At 48.5% G+C, this 26,175-nt stretch overlaps 1 protein-coding gene across 4 annotated transcripts in view; it reads right to left on the minus strand.

Annotated features, from left to right (window-relative positions):
- SLC13A3 (solute carrier family 13 member 3) overlaps positions 1-26,175 on the minus strand; it is a 69,554-nt gene that overhangs the window by 11,347 nt on the left and 32,032 nt on the right. For 3 of the 4 annotated variants that reach the window (XM_082744769.1, XM_082744771.1, XM_082744772.1), the window contains 7 exons: positions 23,430-23,496; positions 20,217-20,399; positions 17,898-18,023; positions 13,985-14,080; positions 12,907-13,011; positions 8,970-9,067; positions 4,008-4,120 (listed from right to left, as the gene is read on the minus strand). In XM_082744769.1, the coding sequence (XP_082600895.1) occupies positions 4,008-4,120; positions 8,970-9,067; positions 12,907-13,011; positions 13,985-14,080; positions 17,898-18,023; positions 20,217-20,399; positions 23,430-23,496 (788 nt within the window). The remainder of the gene's footprint in view (positions 1-4,007; positions 4,121-8,969; positions 9,068-12,906; positions 13,012-13,984; positions 14,081-17,897; positions 18,024-20,216; positions 20,400-23,429; positions 23,497-26,175) is intronic. The other variant, XM_082744770.1, reaches the window with a different exon arrangement.

The raw sequence follows: 26,175 nt of genomic DNA on the forward strand, positions 1-26,175 counted from the left end.
TCCTCATCACCACCACCACCACCACCACCATCCTCTCTGAGGTGACTCTCCAGCAAGAAGTGAGAGATGGGGAAAATAGACATGTTTCTACATGCCTACAGGCCTTGCTCCCTTCTCACTTACTCTCAAGCTCCTATAACCTGAATACATATTCATAGATAAGTTTATTTGGGGGATGATTAAATGAGATATATGTGAAGGTGCAGAAGAAGACCAATTTTTCAACCCCTGAGATAGGAAAACTATAATAACAATAACAGTAGTGAGGTTGAAGGTGGCTCTGGTTTTAGCGCTGGTGTGTATCTGCCCTGTGCTGGGCACATTCCATGCCTCACATCATCAACACTCCAAACAGCCCATCTCACAGGTCATGTCCAACAAATGTTCACTGAGCATGTTGCATACCAGGACTCTTCTTGATGTCGGAATAGGAATGACTAAGACAGATGTAATGTAAGCCCTCACAGAGCTTACATTCTGGTAAGAGAGACACGAAGAAGCAAACAAATGATCAGGAAATTTGGGGGAAGGAAACAGGAAGGAAATAATGGGAGAGTGGCTACAGGGGAATCTACTTAGACATGGTGCCAGGGAGGACCCCTGAGTTGGTGACCTTGGTGCTGACCTGAAGGACCAGAACTCAAGATCTTGGGAAAGAGCATTAGGCAGAAAGGAAAAAAATGCAAATGTCCAGGGGTGCAAATGAGTTTAGTGTGGCTGACATTAAGGGGCCAGTAGGATTGGAGGGGAGCCAATGAGGGAAGAGAGGTAGGCACGGATACCAAGGAGGTAGGCAGGGTCCAGGCCATGCTGGGCCCTGTGTATAGGCCAAGGAAGCCTTCAGACTCAAGTCTAAATATGTGGGGAGTCATGGGCAGTTTTATAGGGAGAGAAAATGCACTGAGGACACTAAGTGGGTTTAAGTGAATTGCCAAGCTCAGAGAAAGCCCTGGGAACAGCTTCCAGCCCTCCCGAACCAGCACTGGGGAGTCCACACATTCAGGCTCACGCTGGACCCCATCCAAGGACCTGGAAGCCCCAGGAGGCCTGGCAGTCGCCTGGGGAGGGCACTGGGCAGAGGCCAGGAAGCAGGGTGTGCCATGAGCGCTCTGGTCCCTCCTGGGGCAGGCTGTGCTGGCCTGGGGAGGGACTGGTACCAGCAGGGGTTGGGTGAGGAGGGCAGCTGCACGACAAAGCCCTTGTTGAACAGAAACCCCAGCGGCGGTGCAGGGCTGGGCCAGGAGCCAGACCAGCCTCCCAGCATGCCCAGCTGTCCTGCTGCCCAGCCTCCACTGAGAGCTGAGACTTTTTCCACCACGTCCTGAACTCAAAGAAGCCTCTGGGGGTATAGGGTATAGAACCATGTCCTCTATCCCCTGCCTCAGGTACAGGCAAGGTTCACACCACCTGGATAAGTGGCACCTTCTCCACCGAGCTGCTCAGGCAAGACTCTCCATGTCATCCCTGATTCTGATTTCCCGTCCCCCCCACCCATTGCCTCCAGATTCAATTATAATAACCAACCACATCGGCTGAGTTCCAAGTGCTCCATATGCATTGGCTCATTTCATAACTGTAACAAGTCTATGACTTGACACCATGAGCATTCCTGTTTTGCAGATGAGAAAACCAAACCACATAGCAAAGAGGTCCAAGACCCACAACTCCAACCCAGACAGTCTGGTTCGACAGCCCGTGATTTTTACCATTGCATTGCACGCGTGGCCTCTTCAGGACCTGGATAGTAGGTCATTTCCCTTGGGAAGCTTCCCTGATACATCCCCAGTAGAAGGCAAAAGTGAGAAAAGTCAAGTCAGATGGGCAGGAGTTCAAATCCCAGCTCTGCTACCTATGAGCTGTGTTACTTAGGATCAGTCGATTAACCTCTCTGGTCCTTGGGATTCTTAAAATGGAGACAAAGACAGTATTGTTGCTCAACCATCCTTTTGTTCCCTTTGAAGTCTATACTATTGGACTTGTATGTGTTATTTGTTGAGGGAAAAATGAGTAAAATAAAAATATATGTCCTAAAAAGTAGTCATTGTGTCAAGAACCTGAATGTGCCATTCCGATCACTTTCAGTGAAGGCTTTGTAGGTAACCTGATGTAACGGCTTAGCACTCCGAACTCTGAGGGCCCACTTGTCCCAGTGCAGGGAGCCAGGGCCCGTGAACAGGAGCAGGCCTCCACTGTCAGCCCGAGGGGCTGTCTCAGACCTTGTCTTGCCCAAGGTCACACTCACTCATGGGGTGGCTCACAAGCAGGGATGCTGGGGTATGGCCTGGCCATCTCAGCCCAGGCCGGACATCTCCGAAGGGCCAGCTCAGCTCCACGCTCCCTGTGGGGTTGGTGGAGGTGTTGTGGAGTCTGCTCATGGTTGTGCTTCCGCCCCTGCCCTCCCCCTGTCCACAGCCGGGAACCTCAGGGGCACCACCTAACACCCCTCTTCACTCGCCTACATTGCAGAGTCTGCTCCCTGGAAGGGGAACCCCCAAGAGCCACGAGACAAGTGTTTAGAGAGAGTGCGGGGAGTTCTGCGTGCACCCCATGTGCAAGGGGTTACGCCAGCTCTTACGTTCTTCTAATTACTTTCAACAGGCCTGAAGAGTAGAAACATTGATCCAGTTCATAGATGAGAAAGCTGGTGCCCAGAGAGGTTTAGAAACTTGCCCCAAGAGCCCCAGCGAGGAGTGGTAGAGCTTGGATTTGAATCCGGACCCTTGGACTCTCGAGCCTGGGCCTCTTACTAGCATACCCTTTGTGGGTGTCTTACAACCTATCCACGTTGGAACCTGAAAATTAGAACTGAATTAAAGAAAGGAAGCAATCTGAGAGGGAATCTCAGGTTTCCTTCACCTTCGTTTCAGATTAGTCCTTAATCGGCTGTGGTTTTAAATGCCTTGGCTTACAAGGAGAGGTGGAGCCCAGCATCGTGAATTGGAGGGGTTCAAATCCTGGCTCTGACAATCTCCTGGTTTCACAAACATAGGCAAGCTACTCAGCCTCGAGTTACCTCCGTTCCCTCATCTTTGAAGTGTGGACGCAACGGCACAACTGGGCAAGAAGAATCGAACCCCCATTTGCAAAGCGCTTCACGTGATGCCTGCACTTGGGAAGTTCTTGAAAATGAGCCATTAGGAGGCTGGACTCTGAGAGCTGACGACTAGAGTTGGAACCCCAGCTCCTGAGCAGAGTGCAATCATACAACCTTCAGGGAATTGCTTAACTAACTTCTCCTTGCCTCAGTTTTCCTATCTGTAAAATGGGTTCACAAATACTACCCAGCCCCTACGGTCAGTGTGAGCATTTGAAGGGCTAACAGCGAGGCTGCCCCTGCTCTGAGCAGGGCCCTCTGACCCTGCGCCTGCACTGCACCGACAGCCACAGCCTCCTGAAATTCTGTGCTCTGTTCCCCTCGCTCTAGTACCAGCCCTGCCTCTGAGCTCACAGAGCCATCTAGAACAATATTCATAATCACACTAACTAATATGAACAACTTCTAACATTTATATTATGGTGGTTACGAGCATAGGCCATGGCATTAAACTACCTGGATTCGAATCTCAAGTGCATAGCTGTGTGAACTTAGGCAAATCGCTTTACTTCTCTGTGCCTCAGTTTCTTAGTCTGTAGAATGGGGATAACAGTGGCATTCTTGCCAAGCCTTCCCAATAGGCTTATTGGGAAGTTTAAATGAGGTAATGCATGTAAAACATGAGGAACAGTGCCTGGCCCCAGGGGGAGAGCAAGGTGGGGTTATTCCTCTGTGCCCAGGGGACACTGCCAGCCATGAGAGTAGGAGTAGTTGGTAGTAGTGTGCTCATCGTGGGCTCCTGGAGCGTCTGGATCAGACCTTGCTCCTTTCGTCCACAGCACCAGATACTGAGGTTGGAGCCATGCTGATACCAGTGTGGCAGCTGGGGAATCTGGTGGCCATCTGTGTGCTCTGGCCTGGGCAGCCAGGACAGCGGGACCTGCGTCCTCCTCCCCGGGCTTGCAGCTCTTACCTCACAGCCTTTGGCCATGGCGAAGCCCCCTCCCAGGAGAAGAATGATGTTCCAAGGCACCGTGTCCTGAACCTTTTTCCAGGTCAGCAAGGGCTCTGTCTCTTCGTTGGAAGCTGGGTGGAGAGAAGACACTTAGCCTGAAGAGGGGACACGGGTACCCCCCGGGGGGCAGAGCAGGACTCAAAACACACCCAGGACACTCATTCTGGGGAAGGGTCACCAGCCCCTGCAGCCCCATCTTTGTGGGGACACCTGAGGGGTGGGTCTCCCGGAAGCCACAGTCTGGCTCCAGCATCTGATGTCGAAGCTTCAGGGAAAAACCCCTTGAGCATCACGAGGGGCCTCTGCTCCATTCAGAATGAAAATAATTGTCATGGCTTCCAGAGCGTGAGAACCTCCTGGAACCGGGCACCCCACCTCCGCGCAGGACATCCTTTCAATGTCCCAAAACCCCTTCTGGGGCAGTGCAGCTTTCATCCTCATTAATCATAGAAAAGGCTCGCTTTGTCATTGAATGTGTACAGGAGGGAAAAAGTGGAAGGAAATTCAGGAAAAGAGAAACACGGTGTATCTTCGGTTCATGGGATTGCGGGAGGATTTTATTTCCTCAAAAGCAGCAGTATCTGTGAGCAGGGGTTAGAACGAGATGCGGCAAATGTCCATGAAGAGGGAGGAGGTGGACACTCCAGGCCCTGCCAGCCTCTGTGGAACCTGGAGGCCACGTAGGGTGGGAGCATCCACAGAAAGGGCACATGTGAGCAGGCGTGGCTCCCAGGGAACCCTGCTGACCAAGGTGGGGGTGCATTTAGCCCGAGGGCTGGTTTGCTACACCGTGTTTGGGAGCATAGGCCTGGAGACAGACCCTGCTTGGATGTTGGCTCACTGCATGCCCTTGATCGTGACCTGCCCTTGAATGTGACCTTGCCCCCATATCCTCGGCCGACATGTGGTGCAGAAACAGCCCCTGGAGGGTCCCTGGACCACTGATGAGGCGACGAGAGCTAGTGGTGGAGGAGGACACGGTCCTGTTCGGCTCATAGCCAGATCCCCGCGTCCCTGCCTGGCACCCGGCCTGTACTCCAAAACGCTTGACTGCTAATGTGATGTAAGATGTGTCACCCGATGCCTGCAGCAGGGTGAACGTTCCTGAAAAGGAACCGTCCCCGCAGGTGGCCATCAGGGAGGCCGAGAGGACAGGTCCAGCTCATGCCCAGGGGACGCCCTCCTCCCCAGGACAATTCCTGGTCACACAACCACTGACACTTTGTTTCTCCTTCTCAGCCTTTTCCAAATTTCGTTATCTAAGATGAAAGCTGGAAGACGTCGGGTGGCTCAGCTCTCCGCCTTTAGGCAAGAAAGTATTATTTCATTAATTCATTAAAGGCAGGCAAGGTCTGAAAAAATAAAGGGACTTGCCGCATGTAGGAGAAGGCCCCGAGCATGGGTTTAACATCACGCAGATTAAATGAGTGACGTGGTGAGCACTGATGAGGCCACCTGCCCCATGATAGGCACGGATTGTGCCTTCGCTTGATTGTCTTCACGGTGTTCCCATCCGACCACGCCCTGGCGGCGGTTTCCTAAAAGCAGAGCGTCTGACTATGGGAATCTCATACTTCTAGCCCTGCTTTGTGCCAACGAGCTGTCTGAAGCAGTGGCTGGAAAGCACAGGCTCTGAAGTTGAACTAGATTCGAATCCAAGCTCTGCCGTTCGGCTGTGGGGTGTGAGCTAGTGACTACTTCCCTGAGCCTCAGTGCCCTTATCTGTAAAAGGGAGCAATTGTAGCTCCTCAGAGACCCTCTGGGGAGAGGAAACGGGCCCCTGGGGGCAAAGGAATCAGCTCTGGGTGTGGGCCAGAGCAAGCCCTTGGTTATTCATTTCACAAATATGTATTGAGGACCTACCACATGTCAAGCACTCCTCTAGGCTCTGTGGATTCAGAAGTGGCCAAAACAGACACAATCCCTCCTCCTAGAGAACTTATGTTTCCTATAAGGGAGGCAGTGGAGAAACCAATAAATATATAATGCCAGGAAATATAATGTGTTGGGAAGGAAAGAAAATAGGGTAGAAGGGTGGAGAGTGACAAGGCAGGGATGCTTTTCTGGGTAGTGTAGTCAGGGAAGGCTTCTCTGGGGAGGTGACATTGGATGGAGTCTGTGTACAGTGATGGAAGTGAGCCACAGGACATCTGGAGGAAGAGCTTGGTGGACAGAGAGGAAATGAAAGTCATCACTGTCCTCGTCCCCACCATCAGCCACAGGCACACTGCCCACCAAAGAGGAAGCATTGCCTCGATATTTGCTGAGTGACATAAAGGGACAGAAATGCAAGTGTGACTTTACCCAGAGAAGAACGGAAGACAGAGAGTACAATAAGAAGATCAAGGTTGGCCTGGACGCCTGGGTTCTACCCCTGTCTCTCTTTAGCTAGCTGTGTGACCTTGATCAAGTCACTTTCTCTCCGTGGGAACTGGCCACTCTCTCAGGTTCCGTGTGAGTCCTGCTGGCTGAGTACGAGAACGCATCATTTCAGCCCCGTCCTTGCGGGCCCACAGATGGTCAAGGGACAGGGGGTGCTCCCAGAGGCTGCCCTTTCCCATCCACCAGGCAACACCCGAAACTCTAGCCCAAAGAGCTCTCGGCTGAAGTGGCAAGCTGCACTCCATGGGCAGACCAGACCCAGCTCCTAGACGTGTTCTGCTGCTGGCCCACACAGGGTTTCTCAATTCAGATTCGTGGCCAACACTTAAAAGCAGGGAGATTGCATACAATTTTTGTTTGTTTGTTTCTCTTGAAAAACCAGCAAATCTGGCAAAACTAGCCTTGCTCTCCTGCATGGTGACACTCGGTGGAAACTGAGTCACAGATGCCCTTTTCTATACAGGCTTTGGCTTGCAAGTTTTCCACAGACCCGACGATGCGAGAGGGTTGCCCTGATGCGAAGGGTCTGGCCAGTCACGAGCCCTCTCAGCTGCTGTTTTCCTTGAACAGACATTGTTCTGTTCCCACAAAGCAGAAGGAAAGCCGGGTGGGGAGGGTTGTGTGTCACAAAACACATTTTCCTGCGCCCAGTCTGCCGCACCCAACACTCTTCCCTCCCTGTGGGCATTTGAGTTTGCAACTTCTGTTCTATGAAACTACTCAAGCCAGGGATGAAGAATGTCTAAGGGACATGTTCATTCTCGAAGTGGGAAAGCAACCTAGGAACAGACAACCTAGGAACTCACCAGGGTCACCCAGCAAGTCAGTAACTCGGCTGGGATACCGGACACGGACAGCACAGGCCCTCCCCACAGCCCCGGCAGAGAGGAAGCTCCTGGCTTTCCAGGTGACAGAACCACGGACAGGACCCGATCAAGGGCAGCCGATCCCCAGGCTGGCCGGGCATCTACGAGCTGGCCTGGTGGGAGGGCTGCCCAAATACCACACCAGACCAAGCAGATTCTTCCTCTCAGCAGTCCCCATGGGAAGCAGAGAGATAGCAGGTGCATAGACGTATAGCGAAAGATCAAGGGACAGAGGGCAAGCAAGGCTGTGGGTTACAGGGGGACTGTGAGCTGGCCGGAAGTGATGGGGTAGCGGGCAGCCACTGTGAGCCGGGAGAAGGTGGGCATTACGACCGAGAGGACATGCTAAGGGAGCCCAAGTTCTAAAAAAAAGGCAGGAACTATAAAGAGGCCAAAGCTTAGAAGCGGTAGAAAGTATGGAGAGGCTGGGACATGGTCCCCGGTGCGCGTAATGAAGGCCAGCAGGAGGCCAGACAGAGGAACAGAAACAGATCCTGCCCGGGCTACGGAGTCTTTGCCCACAGCTCCTTGGACCCAGGATTCGCTCAATGGCGATAACCGTTCCTGGAGCCCTGTGATACCGTCTCTCTGCTGACCCTCGTGTTCTGCCCCGTGCTCAGACCCCCTCCTCCACTGCGGAGCTAACCTGCCTGTGACTCGAGATGAGGGTCCCATTTCTGACTCCTGGTGTGGAGCTCATCCCACCGCCCCAGCTGGAGCACAGGCTCTGTCTCCAGAGGTAGGGGGTCATGCCTTGTCCTGACAGACACCTGCTGGGAGCCCAGTGGGGGCACAAGCTGGCCATTGAAGGCCAGACTGCAGAGGTGTGGTTGGGACGGCTCAGTGAGCCTTTTAAACCAACCTGGGACGCTGCCCCTAGGCTGTTTGTGCCTCAGTCCCCACCACTTCCTATCAGGTTCAACCTGGCTGGAGATTTGCACGTCTGACCCTTTAGGCACTTGAGTCAGAATTGCAACTCCTGTCTCAGGCCCAGGGGCCACAAGGTATTTCTATAAAAGCATCAGCTGGTAAATATTTTGGGTTTTGTGAGCCAAGGGGCAAAACTGAGGCTAGCGTGTAGGTACTGATGTAAATAAATAAATGTCCACAAATTTCTTATTGAAGAAATACACTTTATTTATGGACATGGAAATCTGAGATTCGTGGACTGTTCCTGTGTCATGAGATATTTTTCTTTTGATTCTTTTCAACCATTAAAAAATGTAAAAGCAGGGCACCTGGGTGGCTTAGTGGGTTACAGCCTCTGCCTTCGGCTCAGGTCATGATCCCAGGGTCCTGGGATCGAGCCCCACATCAGGCTCTCTGCTCAGCGGGGAGCCTGCTTCTCTCCCTCTCTCTGGGCCTGCCTCTCTGCCTACTTATGATCTCTGTCAAATAAATAAACAAAATCTTTAAAAAAAAATGTAAAAGCTATCCTTTGCTCACGGGCTGTACCAAGAGACAGCCAGCTGGATTTGGCCGACTCTGGTTGCTAACTCCAGCCCTGGACTGTCCCCTCCGACAGCCCCAAGTGCCCAGAGCAGGTAAGGCCTCTGAGAGAAAAGGGCAGAAGCGGGACCACGTGGTTAGTGCGGTGGGGTTCGGGTCCCAGGCGTGGGCCCTGAGTCACAGCCTCACTGAGCCCACTGAGACCCCAGCGTTGACACCTTACCTTTAAAGTCAAACCACCACTTGAAAGAGGGCCTTTGGGATGGGAAGACGAACAAAATGATGACAATGGCCACTCCGGTAACAGCATCAGAAAGAAACCTATAATGACAAGGCCCCCAAAGCACATGACCCACGGCATCGCAGCGGGGCCACAGGTTTGGCAGCGGGATTTGTGGGTGGGAATTAGGTGCTTGCTAGGAAGGGGGCATTGTTGGAGGCCGAAGAATACCAGAATATTATCCTGCCAGCGCTCTGCCTGGATCCAACAGGCCCGATGCTGAAGCCCTCTCTGCCCACGGCTCCCTGAGGCTCTTTGAGGTCACTGGAGATAAAGGCTTATCCTCGGAAGACGCACGGAACCACATAGGGAGGAATTCTGAGTGCCACCAAATATGGGATCTGTGGAACTCCCACAGTTGGCCAGAACCAGGACTGCTCTAAGAGTCTGTCTGCATTTGTTCAACTTCTGCTTGCCTTCCTCCTGGGATGGGCAGCTTACTACTCAGAGATGCCCATTTGCACCAGCACAACACAGATGGAGGCCGCCTCATAATCCCTCAAAATCTAATTACCTTCTCTCAAAGATCCACCGTGTGCCTTGTGGACACATTAAGCTCACAGAAGTCTCAGTAACAGCCTTCTGGGGCAGGCTTCCATCTCAGATGAGGATTCTGAGTCTCAATGAGCAGAAGCAACTTGCTCAAGGCCAGGCCACGGCCCATGCAGGAGACGGGCACTGAACCCAGATTTGTCTGGCTCCCAGCTCAATGAAGCATAGAGCCAGATGCCCACAAAAGCCCTTTCAGCCCACACATTGGGGAAGAAGAGCATTCAAAAGGCCAAGACACTGGAAAAGATGGTCAGTATCACCGTATCAGAGAAACAGAAACCCCGGGCTAACCGAATATCGTTTGTCTGCTAACAGGCAAGACTTGAAAGTGCAATGATAGTACTTAATGGGGACATTGGAAAACATACTGGCGGTGTGAAAAGAAACTGGTTTAACCCTCTGGAGGGCAGCTGGCCACATGTTACCATCCTTTACACGTGAATGCCTCTCGATTCAGTTATTGTACTTCTAGGAAGGTATCCTCGGGAAAACCGGGCTCTTGTACACAGATTATATGTAGGGATATTCCATACGGATCAGAAGGAAAAAAAGGGGAGCTTTTTAGTCAGACATGTGTAAATAATTTGTGTACAATAATATCTATATAACAGTATATCAAGAATGAAGGTACCCTGCATCTGTTTTTTTAAAGATAAAAGATAGTATCAATCTTTATGCATTGACATAGAAGTATAACCAAGATATTTTGTAAATCAAAAGAAAAGTTTTTATTTGGAGGATCAGACACAATCCAAAAGGAATTGATTAAATAGATTAAGATGCTATCATTCTGTAGAATACTATGGAGCATTTAAAAAGAATGAAGTAGGTCAGGAATAGTTAAGTTGTCCGTGATTATTATTATACTGTCTAATTTTTATAACGTATATATGTGTGTGTGTATGTATCTATCAATCTGTTAGACCACAAACTTTCAATTGTGACTTTTACTATTTCAATTCAGCATTATTTGAATTTTTTTATGAGTATGCATAACTTTTCTAATTAAACAAAAAAGAAAAAGGCAGATTATCAATAGTGTCTACTGTCATCATATTTCTGTTAAAAAAAATCTTCTGTTTAGATAGGTTTCTTTTTAGCTAGTTGACATGTATTTCTACAGTTAGCTTTATCGAAATATAATTAACATGCAATAAAATGCACCCATTTAAAGGATATGGGTTACATTTTGGCTAATGTAGACAGGCCTGGTAACCACCCGTGGGATTGAAATGTAGGACAGTTCCTGGACAGGCATTTTTAAGTCAGGAAAGATGTGTCATCAGAATTGGAGACCAAATTTCTAGGTGATTTTCACTTTGTCTTGTTGGAATATTTACAACACTCACTTTTTACTTGAAAAAAAAAAAAAGCCATCTTCATTTTGGAAAAAAAAGACAATGGTAGTAAGAGCCACTCCTCTTGGCTCTATGAAATGACGTGGCTTCTTTCTCATAATAACCTGCATGAGATCAGAACCTTACATTGTCCCTTTAACTGGGGGGAGCCTGAGGCTCCAAGAGTCACTATACTCTGAGAGTACAGAGCTGTATGTGTCTCCCATTATATTTCTACCGGATGGAGCTATTGGAGACCACCAGATCTCACTGAAGCCAGAGGACGTATTTCCTATCTAATCATGTTCTAGCATACCAGAATCTGACATGGTCACCCACTCGCTCTTTCTTAAAAGGCTCCCCGATCTGGGTCTTTGCTCGCTTGTTGCTCCCCGTTTTCTGCCTACCTCACAGCTTGCTTTTTCCATTTCTCCCCTCTATCCAGCTCCCAGATGGATGGGGAGTCTTCTACACTCTCCCTTGCAATATTTGAAAGACCTATTTGACTTGACAAGTCTAATGCAAGCCCAGAATCGAATTGTTGATAACCACCCCACAGCCCAGCCTCCTAAAGAATGTTCTTCTCCAACCAACCACCATCCATGCAGGTGCTCCGACCCTCGTGCCCCCAAATCTACCGGGTAGCAGGTGCTATCATTTCTAACTTTCAAACAGGCCTTGACGGCTGCCTGTCCAATGCTACCAGTCTGACGCATGCCAGCAAGGCCTTTCCCCTAGACCAGGGCTCAGAGAACGCTCTTGACTTTACAGGCCCTATGGTCTCTGTCCTGACTCAACTTTGATGTTGCAATAGGAAAGCAGCTGTGGATGATTCGTAAATGAACAGGTGTGGCTGAGTTCCCATGAAACTTTATTTGCAGACACGGACTTGTGAATTTCATATAATTTTCATGTGTCACAAATATTGCCTTTTGATTTTTAGCCATTTAAAAAGGTCAAAGCCGTTCAAAAACAAGTGCTGGGCCAGATTTGGCCCAGGAGTCTTAGGTTACCAGCCCTGTCCTAGATGACAGGGGGCCATCTAGATGGTGTTAGAGCTCCTACCTATTTCCCCCAATCCATCCCTTAATAAGTAGAGCTAATATTTTATTGAGTTCTTCCCATGTGCTCTTCTAATCACTTGACATGAACTAACCCGCTGATCCTTGGACCAATCCAAAGACAATACCATTTAACAAATGAGAAAACAGAGGCACCGAACCTCCCACACAGAAAAGAGCAAATGTTTTACGTGTCCAACAAGACTCTCCACGATCTGGGTCTCTCCTGCCCTTTCGGCCACATCTTGTTGACTCTCCTCCCTTCCTGCAGAGTCTCGGTCACACTGGGCTTCTTTCGGTTCTCCAAAGGTGCTAAATTGAGTTCCTGCCTCCTGCTCTCGGGAGACCTTGGAGCAGATCTCCAGTTCTTCTCTCTACTGTTCTCAGCTTTATTTCCTCCCAGAAATCACCCGAAGTGTATGCCCCTGCCCGTTCTTCCCTATTATATCCCTCTTGCTCGCTCTTTCTTTGCACTCATTACCAATCTGCAGGGTTTTGTTGTTGAACCAATGGCTTCTGTCTGTGTCCCCAGCATCAAGTACAATGTGGAGCACATAAGAGGAGCTCAGTAAATGTTGACCGATTGAACGATAAAACTAATAGTGAATGAATGAATGAATGGATAGATGGATGAATGAATGAATGATGTGCTCAGGGGTGCACCATTTACAAGTGCAAGAGCTGGCATGAACCTAGTTTTGCCTGATCCCAAACACAAAGCTCCTAACACATGAGAACCCAAAATGTTTTATCATCTGAACCTAAACATTTTTGAGAGTAAAGGAAGGAGCTCTTTATAGGGACCAAGGGTGTATACCCAACCCAGCCCCTCCAGCTGCACGGCCTCTCCAGCTCCAGACGGCCCATCCCAAAATCTTCCCTATTGGGCTCCACACACACCGCCCCCACCACTGGTCCCTCGAGTCTCACCCAGGGGTGAAGAAGCTGGCCCAGCCAGGGATGAACTTCGGATCCCGGGAGAAGAGGAGGATGGCGAACATGCAGAAAAGGGTGAACACGGCCTGTTCAGCAAACCTGTGGCACAGACAGGCAGGCGCTGTGCTGATGGTGGGTTCTGGGTGGGCCACAGCATGAGAAGGCCTGGGGCAGTTGCCTGCTGGCTGTGACCCTGCCCGGGGCCTGCCTCTGAGAAGCTTCGAGAAGTAATCCACTCCCCAGAGTGAAGGGAAGGGGATCCTGGGGTGTAAGGGATTCCTGTCCAGGGGTTGCCACACTCTCCCAGGCTCCTTCTGGAGCATCAGTAACCACCTTCCCCCCAGGTTATTTATATCATGCCCACCTGGAATTTCCCAAGGTCTTAAGGAGAATCACGAGAGAAAGAAAAAGCAAAGCAGAGGCGCAGTCAGAAAAGCAGGTAAAAAAGGAAGCAGCCAGGCAGAAACAGAGGTAGGCGAGAGAGAGGGGAAGAGTTGTACATGCAGAGGAAGATGGTGCACAGAGGGGGCAGACAGACAGGGAGAGGGGGCAGACAGACAGAATCCCCAAATGTTGGAGTAAATATCTACCCAACGTGCCCATTCCACAGACTGGGGAGCAGAGCCCAGAGAGGGTTAGTGCTTTGCCCAGGTCTACATAGATAGAGGAGTTAGTGGCAAGGCCAGCTCTTGGGTGCAGACCTCCTGACTCCTAGTATTTTCACCAAATGGGAACAGTACACTGAAAAAGTCCCGCGAGCTGCCCGAGGTAGTGCTGGGTATCCCATGTGCCAAGGGGGAAAGAGTGCATTAGCTGGAAGGACAGGAGGTTCCTCCCCCACCAACTCTACCCTAAGGGGCTTCCTGGTCCTCAGGGTGTTCCCCCAGCACCAGGCCAAGAGACTGACTGTGTAAGTTACCCCCCTACCCTCCATCTCCAGGCTTCTAGGCCACCATCCTGAAATTCCCCCTGACATCAGCTTCCAGGGGTCCAGGGGTCAGACCAGGAGATAGGTCTCCTGAAAATCTATGCTGGGCTCTCTCCCCACTCCAGGAACCCCTGTACCACGCACTTGATGGGCCCCAGGTTCTGGAATTCCTCCCGAATCACGGCGCGAGCCCTGTCTTCTGCGTCACTTTTGATCTCAGATTTCTTCTTCCTCCAGCCCCTGAAACAGACAGTAGGGAGGTGAGGAGGGGTGGCCACAAATATGACTAACTCCTGAACTCCTTCCCCAGACCCCCACCCACTGGCCAAGCCTCATTATCTCTGTTCTGGAGACTTCTACAGTCTGCTGCTGAGTGTCTCCCTCACTCTGTCTTCCCTTTCGAAAATCTGTTCTTCCCACCAATAGCCTTGGTGGTCTTTTAAAAATGTGAGTCTGATCCTAAGACTACCAGGCTTATAATTCTTTAGAGGGTGAAACAGGTACCTGAATAAACTAATAGAACAAAATAGGAGGTCCAGAAATAGACTGGAGACTTAGTCTATGATCAAGTCGGTGTCTCAGACTAGTGTGGAAAAGATGAGCTATTCAGTCGGTATGTCGAACATATAGATCAATAGGATGGAGTTGGGAATCCAGAAATAAATCCAGACTTCCCTGTTCAGTTGGGGTTTGGCAAGGGTACCAAGATCATTCAAAGCAGGAAAGAACAGTCTTTTAACCTAGGATGCTATGTCAACTGGATAGCTATATGCAAATGAAGGAATGGGAACCCCTACCTCAAACCATATAATTTTTTTTTTTTAACTCAAAATGGATCAGACCTAAATATAAGGGCTTGAGGTATAAAATTCTTAGAAGAAAACACAGGGGTGAATTTTTCTGACCTTGGATTAGACAACTATTTCTTAGAATCAAAATCTCAAGCAACCAAAGATAGATAAATCAAACCTTGTCACATTTCAAAACTTTTGTGTGTCCATAAATAGCACTGGATAGCTATGTAGCCATTGGGAACCAAAAAAATGAAGCTGGATCCAAACCTCACATCATATCCTAAGGATAAACTCCAAACAGGTAAAAGATCTCAGTGGAAAAACAAAACAAAACAAAAAAACCCTAGATAAAAATATGTGATTTGTTTTTTTTTTTTTTTACAACTCCTGTAATGGGAAAATCTTTTTAACTCTACTTGAAAATTCAGAAGCCCCATGAGAAGGATTGATAATAAGCACTAATCTTATATATATAAAGAGTACTAGAAATCAATAAGACTAAGATCAATACTCCATTTGAAAAATGTACAAAGGATATAAACACAGTTTAACAAGCCATAAGAAAGAAAACACCAGTGGCTTTTATGAAGATAGGGAAGATATCATTTTGCCCCTCAGTATGAAAAGTTGCTCCAAGTGACTTTTAGTAAAATGAATGCAAATTATTTTTCTTTTCGCAGATTGGCAAAAATCCACTGCTGCAGGGAAGCAGACACTGAGATCCATTATAAATGGGAGAATAAATTCGTACAAGTCCTAGGGAGGATTATCAAATACCTATTAAAAGGAAAAGGGGTTTATTCTCTGCCCCCAGTGGAAATTTACCTTACAAAAACATGTGTGAATATATGAAATCATATCTGTCTGGGAGGCCAGTCACCAGAAAATATACTCTACCTGCCTGTATTTATTTAAGGGAACTCCGGAGGATTACCTAGGAAACCTGTTTTGGGGGAAGTAGTGGGTGAATGGGTAAATGAAAGCACGATTGGGAAGAAGAATTCTCACTGTGTACCTCTTTGCATCATTTTGATTTTTAAATCAAGTGTATGTGTTGCTTATCCAAATTAAAAGAACGACAACAACAAAAGAATATATTTTTTAAAAAATCCTCACAATAACTCTTGTGTATAAAGATGAAATTCCACTAAGACCCTCAGTGATCTAGCCCAGGGTTTTTCAACCTTGGAACTATTAACCTATTGGGGCAGATCTTTCTCTGCTGTGGGCTGGGATCATTCCTTGCTGCAGGAGGCTGAATGTGTATCACAGAATGTTTAGAAGCATCCCTGACATTCACTCTTTAGATGCCAGTAGTAGTTCCTCAGTTGTGACGACCACAATGTCTACAGATACTGCTGAATGTCCTCTGGGACAAAATCATTCCCAGGTGAAAACTCCTGCCTCATTCCCTGGCCTCATCTCCTACAAATCTCCCTTATCCTCTGAACTCAGTCACTTGAAACTTTCAGTTGCAGAACAACCCTTGCTACCTCCAGCCTCAGGACCTTTGCACTTACTGTTCTATCTGCTTAGAATGCTCTTCATCATATCCATTTCCTCTGCTCTCTTTACTGACTTAAGTCTATTCACTCTTCAGATCCCAGTTCAAAAGTCCCTTCCCGGGGGTATAGCTCAGTGGTAGAGCATTTGACTGCAAAAGTCCCTTCCCCAAGGAAGCTCTCCTGACCTCCCTTTTTGGTGGGAGCCCTCCAAGGTACAGTATCAAATCTCACTATCTTTTCCTTCACAGCACTTGTGACTGTGCTGTGAAGGCTTTCCTGCTGCACTTGGCTGCTCCCTGTCTGTCTTCCCCACCTTGAGTGTGAGCTCCCCAAGGGCAGGGACAGTCTCTGCCTTGCCCACTGGTACATGCTCAACCCCCATAACCGTGGCAGGCACACGGTGGGTACTCATCGGATATTTGCTGAGTGAAGACGGGGCCGTAGCATTGGCCTGAAATGTCTCTGTTACCCAGAAACCCGTCTGTCACTGAACTTCCCTCCACCTGCATTTCCTCCATCCTCTCGTGGCTGAGTTCTGCGGAAGCTTATTAGATTGAAACAGGTAGACTGGAAAGACAGGCTCCTTTTCTGGCTCAGTCCTGGGCAGTTGACACACCGTGTCTTGTTCAGCATTTACTTTAGCTGTAGCTACTTTTTAGCCCCAACCTGCAAGGGAGGACATGAAGCCTCAAGGAGGTTACCAAATTGCTCAAGATCACGTGGAAGCGTGATTTGAATTCTGGTCCGTCTGAGTCCAAGGTCAGGACTTGCTTCTCTGGGCGAATGTGGGCTTTGAACCCTGAGTTTCTGTTCTGAGGAGTTCTGGAAAGCATGTGAGTCAAGGAACACCATGATCAGAGCCTTTCTAGTCTCAAACATTTTCACATCTCTTTGGTCCAGAGTAACTCTGACTGGTTTCATTTTAGGGATGAGCAAATTAAGGCCCAGAGGGAGGTGAGGGGATGACAGCCCTGGGCTGTCACTCTTGTGTTAGGATGTCCCCAAGTCCAGGTGTTTGTAACCGACCTTCACAAACACCCCCATATCCACATACCTGGCTCATATTTGCTTCATACTTTCCTCCAAATAGATGCATCATTTCAATTTAAGAAATGTATGTAAACAGAAAACTTCATATCGCCCCATAAATGGAAAACAAGAATCACTTGCCATAAAAAAAAAACGAATCGTAAAAATAAAAACAGAGAAGCAAAGTAATTATCACACTCTGATTAGACACCATTGTGGGCTCACATCTCTGGAACTGACGCTTGCTCGGTGTTTAAAAAGCTGATTTGGGAAAGTTGGAGGGGTAGTACGGCTCTTCTACACCCAACTGAGACTTGCTGCATTCTATGAGAGCTGATAAAGGATTCTTTTTCTCCCTCTCTGCATCGATGTTATTTAATAGCTTGTCCTCACTTCCACCCCCAGTTATCTCCTGTAGCAGCACCCCATCCAATGGGAGACAGCGTTTCCCTCTCCTCTGGTAGGAATGTTTATCTTACTCAGAGGACAGGGCTGTCCATAATTACCGGTGATGGGTGATATTAACGGAGGGCCCACCTCCCATAACCGATCGCAGGGAGGTCCCACCACCCATAACCCTCACATCCCTGGGAGGTAACTCGACTCTAGTCACCGCATGAGAAGGTAACATGAAATTATCAGGGCAATCCTTGGGTTCTGTAGGAGGAAACTCCATTGGAGAAGAAAATTCTAGTCAGGCTCAAAGCTCAAAGTAAGCATGAGGGGTACCTCAGGGTCATTCCCCCGTACAGGAAGGAGATCCACAGCCAGCCCACCAGCAGGAACAGCACCATGAGAGGGAAGGCGAAAATGAACCAGGAGCCGAAATTCACCACATCGCACTGTGGGAAGAAACTGGAGAAGGGGTGGGGGGTGGGGGGCGGAGATGAGAGCCAGTCAAGGTCAGCCACGCCCATGTATACTGTGTACAGACGGGGAGCTATTTCTTAGCTAGAACACGGAGGTGAGGTTTATATACAGAAACTAGTGTGTACTTAATATTAGCAGGATTGAAGGCATTTCAAGTTTTTTGCCTACATTTTTCTGAATGTTCTGCAATGTCCCTACATAATCAGAGTAAAGTAATAAAATGTATTTGGGGAGTGAAGGCCAAGGGAGGCACTCAGGACAGCTGTCCCCCCACCTTCCCACACTCCTGGCGAGAGAATCAGAACCCCATATTACTTGGCATTCATTTTAAATCCCCCTCTTTCTAGACCAGAAGGTTCAAGCTTGGGGAATTACATATTGCGTGTGATTTGCATATGATTTGCATGTAACTGATTCAAAATCCTTTGCATCTGATATTTTTACTTACACCTCGAGCATTTTTTGCTTAATTTCTTTTCGAGTTGGAACAAAGTCCTGCTCGCATCAGGGTGGGCAGACAGCCTGAAAACCCTCTAACAGCACCCACCCCTCTCTCTGCCCCATTCCTCCCCATCCCTCCCCCAACTTGGCATCTGCCCGGAAAGCCCCAGAGTCCACATCTTTCCTGTTCAGCCCTGGTCCAGCTTCACCCTCCTGGCCAACTGGCCCTTTACTGGCACTGCCTTCTAACGGAGGACACTAAGGGGCCAAACCCAGGTTGTCCCCACGTCTCACGCAGGACCATCTGGGGTTCTGGTTTTTCAGTCTTTCAGCAAAAAACACAATAAAGATGAAAGAACAGCAAAGGTGTGCAGTGGGCTTAAGTCAGTTGGGGAAATACTGATGCCTGGCCTCCATCCGTGTCTCCTGAATCAGGATCTCTGCCCCAGAAACCCAGGCAGATTTTTCACCCTCCCGGCTGACTCTAACATGCTCCCATGACTGAGGATCACTGGCTTTTTGCATTAGCTTGGAAAATCAAAAGACTTTAGAACCTGAGAATACAGTGGGAGGTTAAGGTTTCAAAATCGGCTCAGCAGATAAGACTCAGGTGTACTTAGAATTTCTCATGAAAATCACTTTGATTAAAAGTGATAGTGAACCAGCCCTGGGGATGACCAGATTTCCTCCATCATCCTAGGAAGTCCTCCATTCTTCAGTTGACTAACAGGTAAAGAAGTTGGCCAGCACCTGGGGCCATGTTGCATAGTAAATTCTTCTGTTGCATTTGTTTGCCCAGTGCTTACATCCACGTTCATGTGGACTAAGTGCACGTATGGTGCGTTTTCACTGCAAAGGAATCTTAGAATCCCCACCTCTCAGAATCCTGGCAACTGAACATCTTAGGAACAGAATCTTGAAATACTGGAATTGTTTATATCTCCAAACTACGAGGTTTGGGATAATGGAATGGACAAGTCATGCTGTCCGAGAATCTTTCCCTTTTATTCTCCCGCCCCGATGGACAGACTCTCAGACACTGTTTGAACAGTGTCAACACTGGGGAGACTGGAGCTCCTGGCAGAGCCCACCCCACAGCTGGCCTAGGCACCTGGTTGCAAAGCTTCTCCCGGAACCTCACAGCCACAGACCAAAGCCGCTATCTGGGGTTCGTTTTTAGAGCAGATGTCACATCATGGCATCCTCTGCTCCCAGCTCTCTACTGCCTCCCCATCTCTCCGCACTGGCAGGGAAAGCTGGGGTCCTGACACCTTACCTTATCTCTTCCCACACTTCCCTTTGCCTTCGGCACCCCAGCCTCTCTGGTCTCTGTGCTGCTCGCCGTTGAACAGGCTATCCCCTGTCCGGAATGCTCTTCCCTCCTGTGCTCGCACAGCTTCTAGGTCTCAGATGCCACCCTATTAGAGAGGTCCCACATCCTTGACCAGCCTATATAAAATAGCACCCACTCCTGTCCTTTCCACATGACGCTGTTTTGTTTCATTTGGTAACTTATCACACCAACATATTATATATCCCTTTTCCTTTATGGCTTGTCTCCCCCACCAAAATGGAACTTCGCCGGGGCAGGAACTTTGCTAGGTTTGTACCCTGCTGGGGCCCCAGAGCCTGGCCAAGAGAAGGTATCCAGTACAGGTTTCCCCAGCGCGCAAGGGAGAGGGGGAGGGGTGGGAGGAGGAGGAACCCCAGGGCTGGGTGGAGCACACCTGCTTTTACCTTTTGAGCTGGCCTAGCAGGATGAGGTTGGGGGCCGTGCCCGTGAGGGTGGCAGTGCCCCCAATGCTGGCCGAGTAGGGGATGGAGATGAGGAAGCCCTTCCAGATGTTTCTGCGATATTCCTCCTCCTTCTCGCAGTCTGCTAGAAGGTCCAATGGAGCCTCGGCCTCAGGGCAGTCTTTGCTTTAAATAAACCCAGAGAGAAGCCGTTCAGAACACATTCAGAATTCCTGGCCTCGTGGGGAAACACACCAGGTGGGTTGGGAGAACTAAGGGGTCTTCCTAGAAGGCAGCTCAGCGCCAGCATCGAAAGCCTCTAAAGATGTGCAAACTTTCAGTTCAGGGACTCTGGGCAGGTGCCTCAGGCGTGTGTGTGAGTTTGCATCCAACTGACTATGGTTTATATCGAAAACAACCTGAATCCCATCAAAAAGGGTTTGGCTGGATAAAAATGATCCTCTTTTTAGAGGGAACACCAACATGGCTATTAAAAAACGATGATCTAGGGGCACCTGGGTGGCTCAGTGGGTTAAAGCCTCTGCCTTCGGCTCAGGTCACGATTCCAGGGTCTTGGGATCCAGTCCCGCATTGGGCTCTCTGCTCCACAGGGAGCCTGCTTCCTCCTATCTCTCTCTCCCTGCCTCTCTGTCTGCTTGTGATCTCTATCAAATAAATAAATAAAATCTTAAAAAAACAAAACAAAACAAAATGATGATCTGGACAGATGTTCATTAAGATGAGAGAGGCCCATTAGGTAAAGGGGAAAAGGGTCAGTAACTGTGCTACCTAAATTTTTATTTAAAAATTTTTCACATATTTTATGAACAGATGAGTATGAAGAAAAACAGGATGATACACACATAGTTGTTTTGGTGCCTTTCTTGGGGGTGGAAATATGGATTTTTTTTTCTTTGTATTTTCTGGGTCTTTCTGGGACAGTTTAAAGAGTGTGGGGGAAGAATGAAATTAAGAATTAAGTCTATAATTAAAAGCTAATGACATTGCTGTAAAGTTACTGAGGTGAAAAAATGTTCCCTACATTCCATTAAGAGAGACAGCAGGTTACAGAAGAGCATATACAGCATTATCAAAGTTTTTATTTTACAAATGAATTTATGTACACAGAGAGGTATCCAGAAACTGTCTAGAATAGCATTGACTTAACTGTTTTGGGAGTGAGATGCTGGGTACATTTTTCTTTTTGTTTAAGAGTATTCTTTTAAACTGTGCAATTATAAAATTTTTGTAAGTGAATGAAATAAATAATTGGCCCTGTATAACAAATTAATTAATTTTTTATTTTATTTTATTTTATTTTATTTATTTTATTTTTTTAGGGAATCAAAGATACTTCAAATATCTTCTGGCCTTAATCGCTCCATGAGCAGCCCCTTATCTGGAAGGCAACTGGGATACGATTTGGGGTCTAAAAGGAAGACAAGGACTGAAAGTCACTGCCTGACTTCTCTGGCAGGAAATGTGGGCTCCCCCAGACCCGAGGCCCCAACCAGACTGAGCATCACAATGAGGTTGAGAGAGCAGAAGGGGCCTGAGGGCTCATCTAGTGCAAGCCCCTCTTTGTTTAGTTGAGGCCCAGAGAGGAGACTTTCATTCCAATGGACATAGAATCTCCACCCGATGGCTGGGGTTTGCATTCAGTGGACATGGATTCCTAGAGAACGAGGACTGGGTCTTTTCCGCTAGATTCAGCACAAGCTCTGTGTGGCCAGATGGCCCAAATAGAGTCCTGTGTTGTGCAGTAGTGAGTGGCTAAGCCAATCCCAGACACCATATCTCAAAACCAGACTAAAAGCACCCAGACAGAGTGCCAGGAAGGAGCAAAGACTGTGGAATAAGACAATCAGACATAAGATCATGTCCCTCCTCTGCTAAAAGCCTTCACAGGATCCCATGTCATTCAAAGTCAAGGCTACCTCATTGGCCTCTGAGGTCCCTCGTGCTCTGTCCCTCCACCACCACCTCGTACCACACAAGCAATTTCTCTGACCCCGATTCCTCCCATCCATTCACCCAACTCCAGCCATACCGGCTTCCTGGCTGCTCTGGACTCTCAGGACCTTTGCACCTGCTGGATCCTGTGCAGAAAACATCCTTCCCAAAGATTCCCCCCGGGCCCTTCACCTCCTACAGGTGTTTGCTTAAGGAGGACCTTCTTAGAGAGGCCTTTCCTGACCTCTCATTTTAAAACTGCCTTCTCACACCCCACAGACCCCTTCCTCAGCCTTCTTTCCTGCTCTGTTCTCCTGCATAGCTCTCACCAACCATCGGACATGCAGTGAATTTTACTCTGTGTTTGTTTCTTGTCACTGAGACGTAAACTCCACAAGGGCTGGATTTTTGTGGGTTGCTGCACCCGTGGCAGTGCCTGGCTCATCACAAGCTATGTGTAAGTATTTGCTGAATGAATAAAACAGAACTGATGCCCAGCAACGCCTTGACAGGTGACTTTACTTGCTGTTTCATCACCCAAAGTAACAGTGCCGTGAGTAACAAGCACTCCCACCTGGGCAGGTAGGGCCCGGCATGACCCATAATGCTCAACATCATCTCATCACACCTCAAAATCACCCTCTGTGGTGGATTCCGATATCGTGTCCAGTTAGTGGGGGAAACTAATAGAGGCTCAGAGACATCAAGTGACTTGTCCAAATCGCACAGCTGCTAAGCGGTAGAGCCAGGTTCAAAGTCAGGTCTGCACGGTTCCAAACCCCAAGATCTTTTTTTTCCCTCCCAAACCCCAAGATCTTAACTACGCTGCCAAATACAAAGGACACCGTCCACTAAACGAGGCATCAGTGTGAAGATTCTTCCTAAGCCACTCAAGTGTGAAGGGCTGTGATGGTCCCCTTAGGATGCTTTTGTCTTTAGAGGCTCTGGATGCCTGTCTGCGTGCCTTCTCCCCCTGACTGTCATGTAGTTTGAGCACTCCTGTTCCTCTGGACCCTCCTTTCAGGTCCCTTACCAGAGGGACTTCATGCTCTCTCCTGCCCTTGCCATCCACATGTGCATTTTTTAAGGAGGCTGGGTATGTCCATGCCCAAGCCAAAGGGATGGGTGGTAGACACCTGGGCATTAGGTCATTTGGAGAAAAAAATCTGGGGGTGGGGGAGGATTGCTTGCAGCACTGGATTCTTGTTCGTCATCTCCTTGGGACAAGCACTGACTCCTCCATCAGTGATACCAGGAACTCACTCTTCTGGGCTGGCCAGAAATTGCATCTCCGTGGGCACAGGGTGCAGGCCATTCCTGCGCACAGCAGCTAGGAAGAAAGAGCATAATGTCTTTAGTGTAGCGTAACGGGATGGAGGGAAGTGTTCCTAACCTCAGGGTTAGATAAATCCCTTCATTTCGCTGCACCTCAGCTCCTTCATTCAGAAAATGGAAGTAACAATTCTCCTAGGGTTTTCAGGAGGATCAAGGGGTTAACCCATTTGCTACTGAAGGAATGCTGGCGTTCCCCCACCCCCAACCCCCCACCAACCAAAACTTGTATGTGGAAACTTAATCCCCAGTGCGATGGTATTAGGAGGTGGGGCAATTTGGGAGGTGAATCGATCAGAAGTGCAGGTCCCTCATGAATGGGATTTGTGCCCTTATATAAAAAGAGGCCTCACACATCAGGGAAATACAAATCAAAACCACAAGGAGATACCACCTCACGCCAGTCAGAATGGCTAAAATTAACAAGTCAGGAAAGGACAGATGCTGGCGAGGACGCAGAGAAAGGGGAACCCCTCCTACACTGTTGGTGGGAATGCAAGCTGGTGCAGCCACTCTGGAAAACAGCATGGAGTTTCCTCAGAAAGTTGACAGTAGAGCTACCCTACGACCCAGCAATCACACTATTGGGTATTCACCCTAAAGATACAAACATAGTGATCCGAAGGGGCACGTGCACCCAAATGTTAATAGCAGCAACGTCCATAATAGGCAAACTATGGAAAGAACCTAGATGTGCATCAACGGATGAATGGATAAAGAAGATGTGGTATACATATCCAATGGAATACTATGCAGCCATCAAAAGAAATGAAATCTTGCCATTTCCAACGATGTGGATGGAACTAGAGGGTACTATACTGAGCGAAATAAGTCAATCAGAGAAAGACAATTATCATATGATCTCTCTGATATGAGGAAGTTGAGAGGCAACGTGGGGGGTTTGGGGGGTAGGAGAAGAATAAATGAAACAAGATGGGATCGGGAGGGAGACAAACCATAAGAGACTCTTAATCTCACAAAACAAACTGAGGGTTGCCGGGGGTAGGGGGTGGGGAGAGGGTGGTGGGCTATGGATATTGGGGAGGGTATGTGCTATAGTGAGTGCTGTGAAGTGTTTAAACCTGGAGATTCACGGATCTGTACCCCTGGGGCTAACAATACATTATATGTTAATTTTTAAAAATGTGTATTACCAAAAAAAAAAAAAAAAAGCCTCACAAAGCTTCCTTACCCTGCCTAACATAGGTGGACACAGCAAGAAGGCCATCTATGAGCCGAGAACAGTTCCTCACCAGACAGCAAATTTGCTGGCACCTTGATCTTGGACTTCCCACACTCCAGAACTATGAAATACAAATGCCCAATCTATGCTATGTTTGTTACAGCAGACTGAATGCATTAAGACACCATTTAAAGCAGGGACTGGCAAGTTTCTTCTGTAAGAGACCAGATAGTAAATATTTTAGTTTTGGGGGCCTAGGGTCTCCATCCTACTCAACTCTGACATGAAAACAGCCAGAGCCAATAGAGAAATGAATACGTGTCACTAAGCCTTTATTCTTGGACACTGAGATCTGAATTCATATAATTTTCACATGTCACAACATAGACTTCTTTTGATTTATTCAACCTTTTAAAAATATAAAAACTATGCTTAGCTCACAGGCTGCACAAAAAGCAGGCAGCCGGCTAGATTTGGTGGGCCAACATTTGCCAGAATCGCCACTGAAAGAATTAAACAGGCCTCTGAACAGTGGCAAGGATTTAGTCAATGTGGGCTCCTCTTGAGAAAGAAGAAAGCGGCCCCGTGACGTCTGGAACCGGTGGGACCCCGAGAGGCTGTGTTATTCTCTTGCTGAACCTATATGATTTTACACGTCACCAACATCAGACAGAGCTGCTCTGCGAGAGACTGAAAAGTTGAGACATAGCAAGGACACATCATAATCTTGTCTTAGCCCAAAGCCACTCGCCACCCACAAATTGCCAAATGTCCCCCTCTCTTGCCAGTTGAATGGCTGCTACCTCTTTACTCATAGAATTGCCCCTGATTTCTGACATCATTCGACCTAGAGCGAACTTCCTCAGTCCCCCCCAAATGCCTCAGCCGCAGCCCAAAGCCCGTGAGAGGTCCTTTCTAACATCTGACTGAGGTCATCGTGGCCACCAGGGGCACGTGTCCTCTCTCTGGGCAAATAATAAGAAACCCCACCTGTGTAACCCCAGGTGTGTGTTTGGGAGGAAGGGTCCGGACACCAGCCACAGCTCTTTCCCTGTCTCAGCAGGTGCTTTGGGGAGGAAGTCCTGTCCCCTCTCCACTCTGGGCTGCTCCTTCCCTGTTAGTACCTAGAGGGAGCGGGAGCCATGGTCGCCCTCTGGGCCGCTGACCACCTGCAGAGGTTGGAGGAGCTCCCCCTGGTGATAACACCCTACATGTTGGTGTAGCTTAAGTTTCCTTCAAGCCCGAGTCGAGGAGGATTTGTTTATGACCTGTCTTCCCGATGGACTCCCACCTTCACGGGGGTTGCATCAATCATTCCCTAGCCTTGAACAACCTCCACTGGGTGGGGAGTCTTGTTCACTCAGAACACTGTCCGGCACATGGTAGGTGTTGAATCAACATGTGGAATTAATGAATCAATGAGTGAATGCATCAGTTATGACACTGTTCTAAAACTCCGCTTCCTTGTATATAAAATGAGGGGAGGGGGCACCT

The sequence above is a fragment of the Mustela nivalis genome, assembly GCF_964662115.1.
Source record: "Mustela nivalis genome assembly, chromosome: 8".
Taxonomy (NCBI): domain Eukaryota; kingdom Metazoa; phylum Chordata; class Mammalia; order Carnivora; family Mustelidae; genus Mustela; species Mustela nivalis.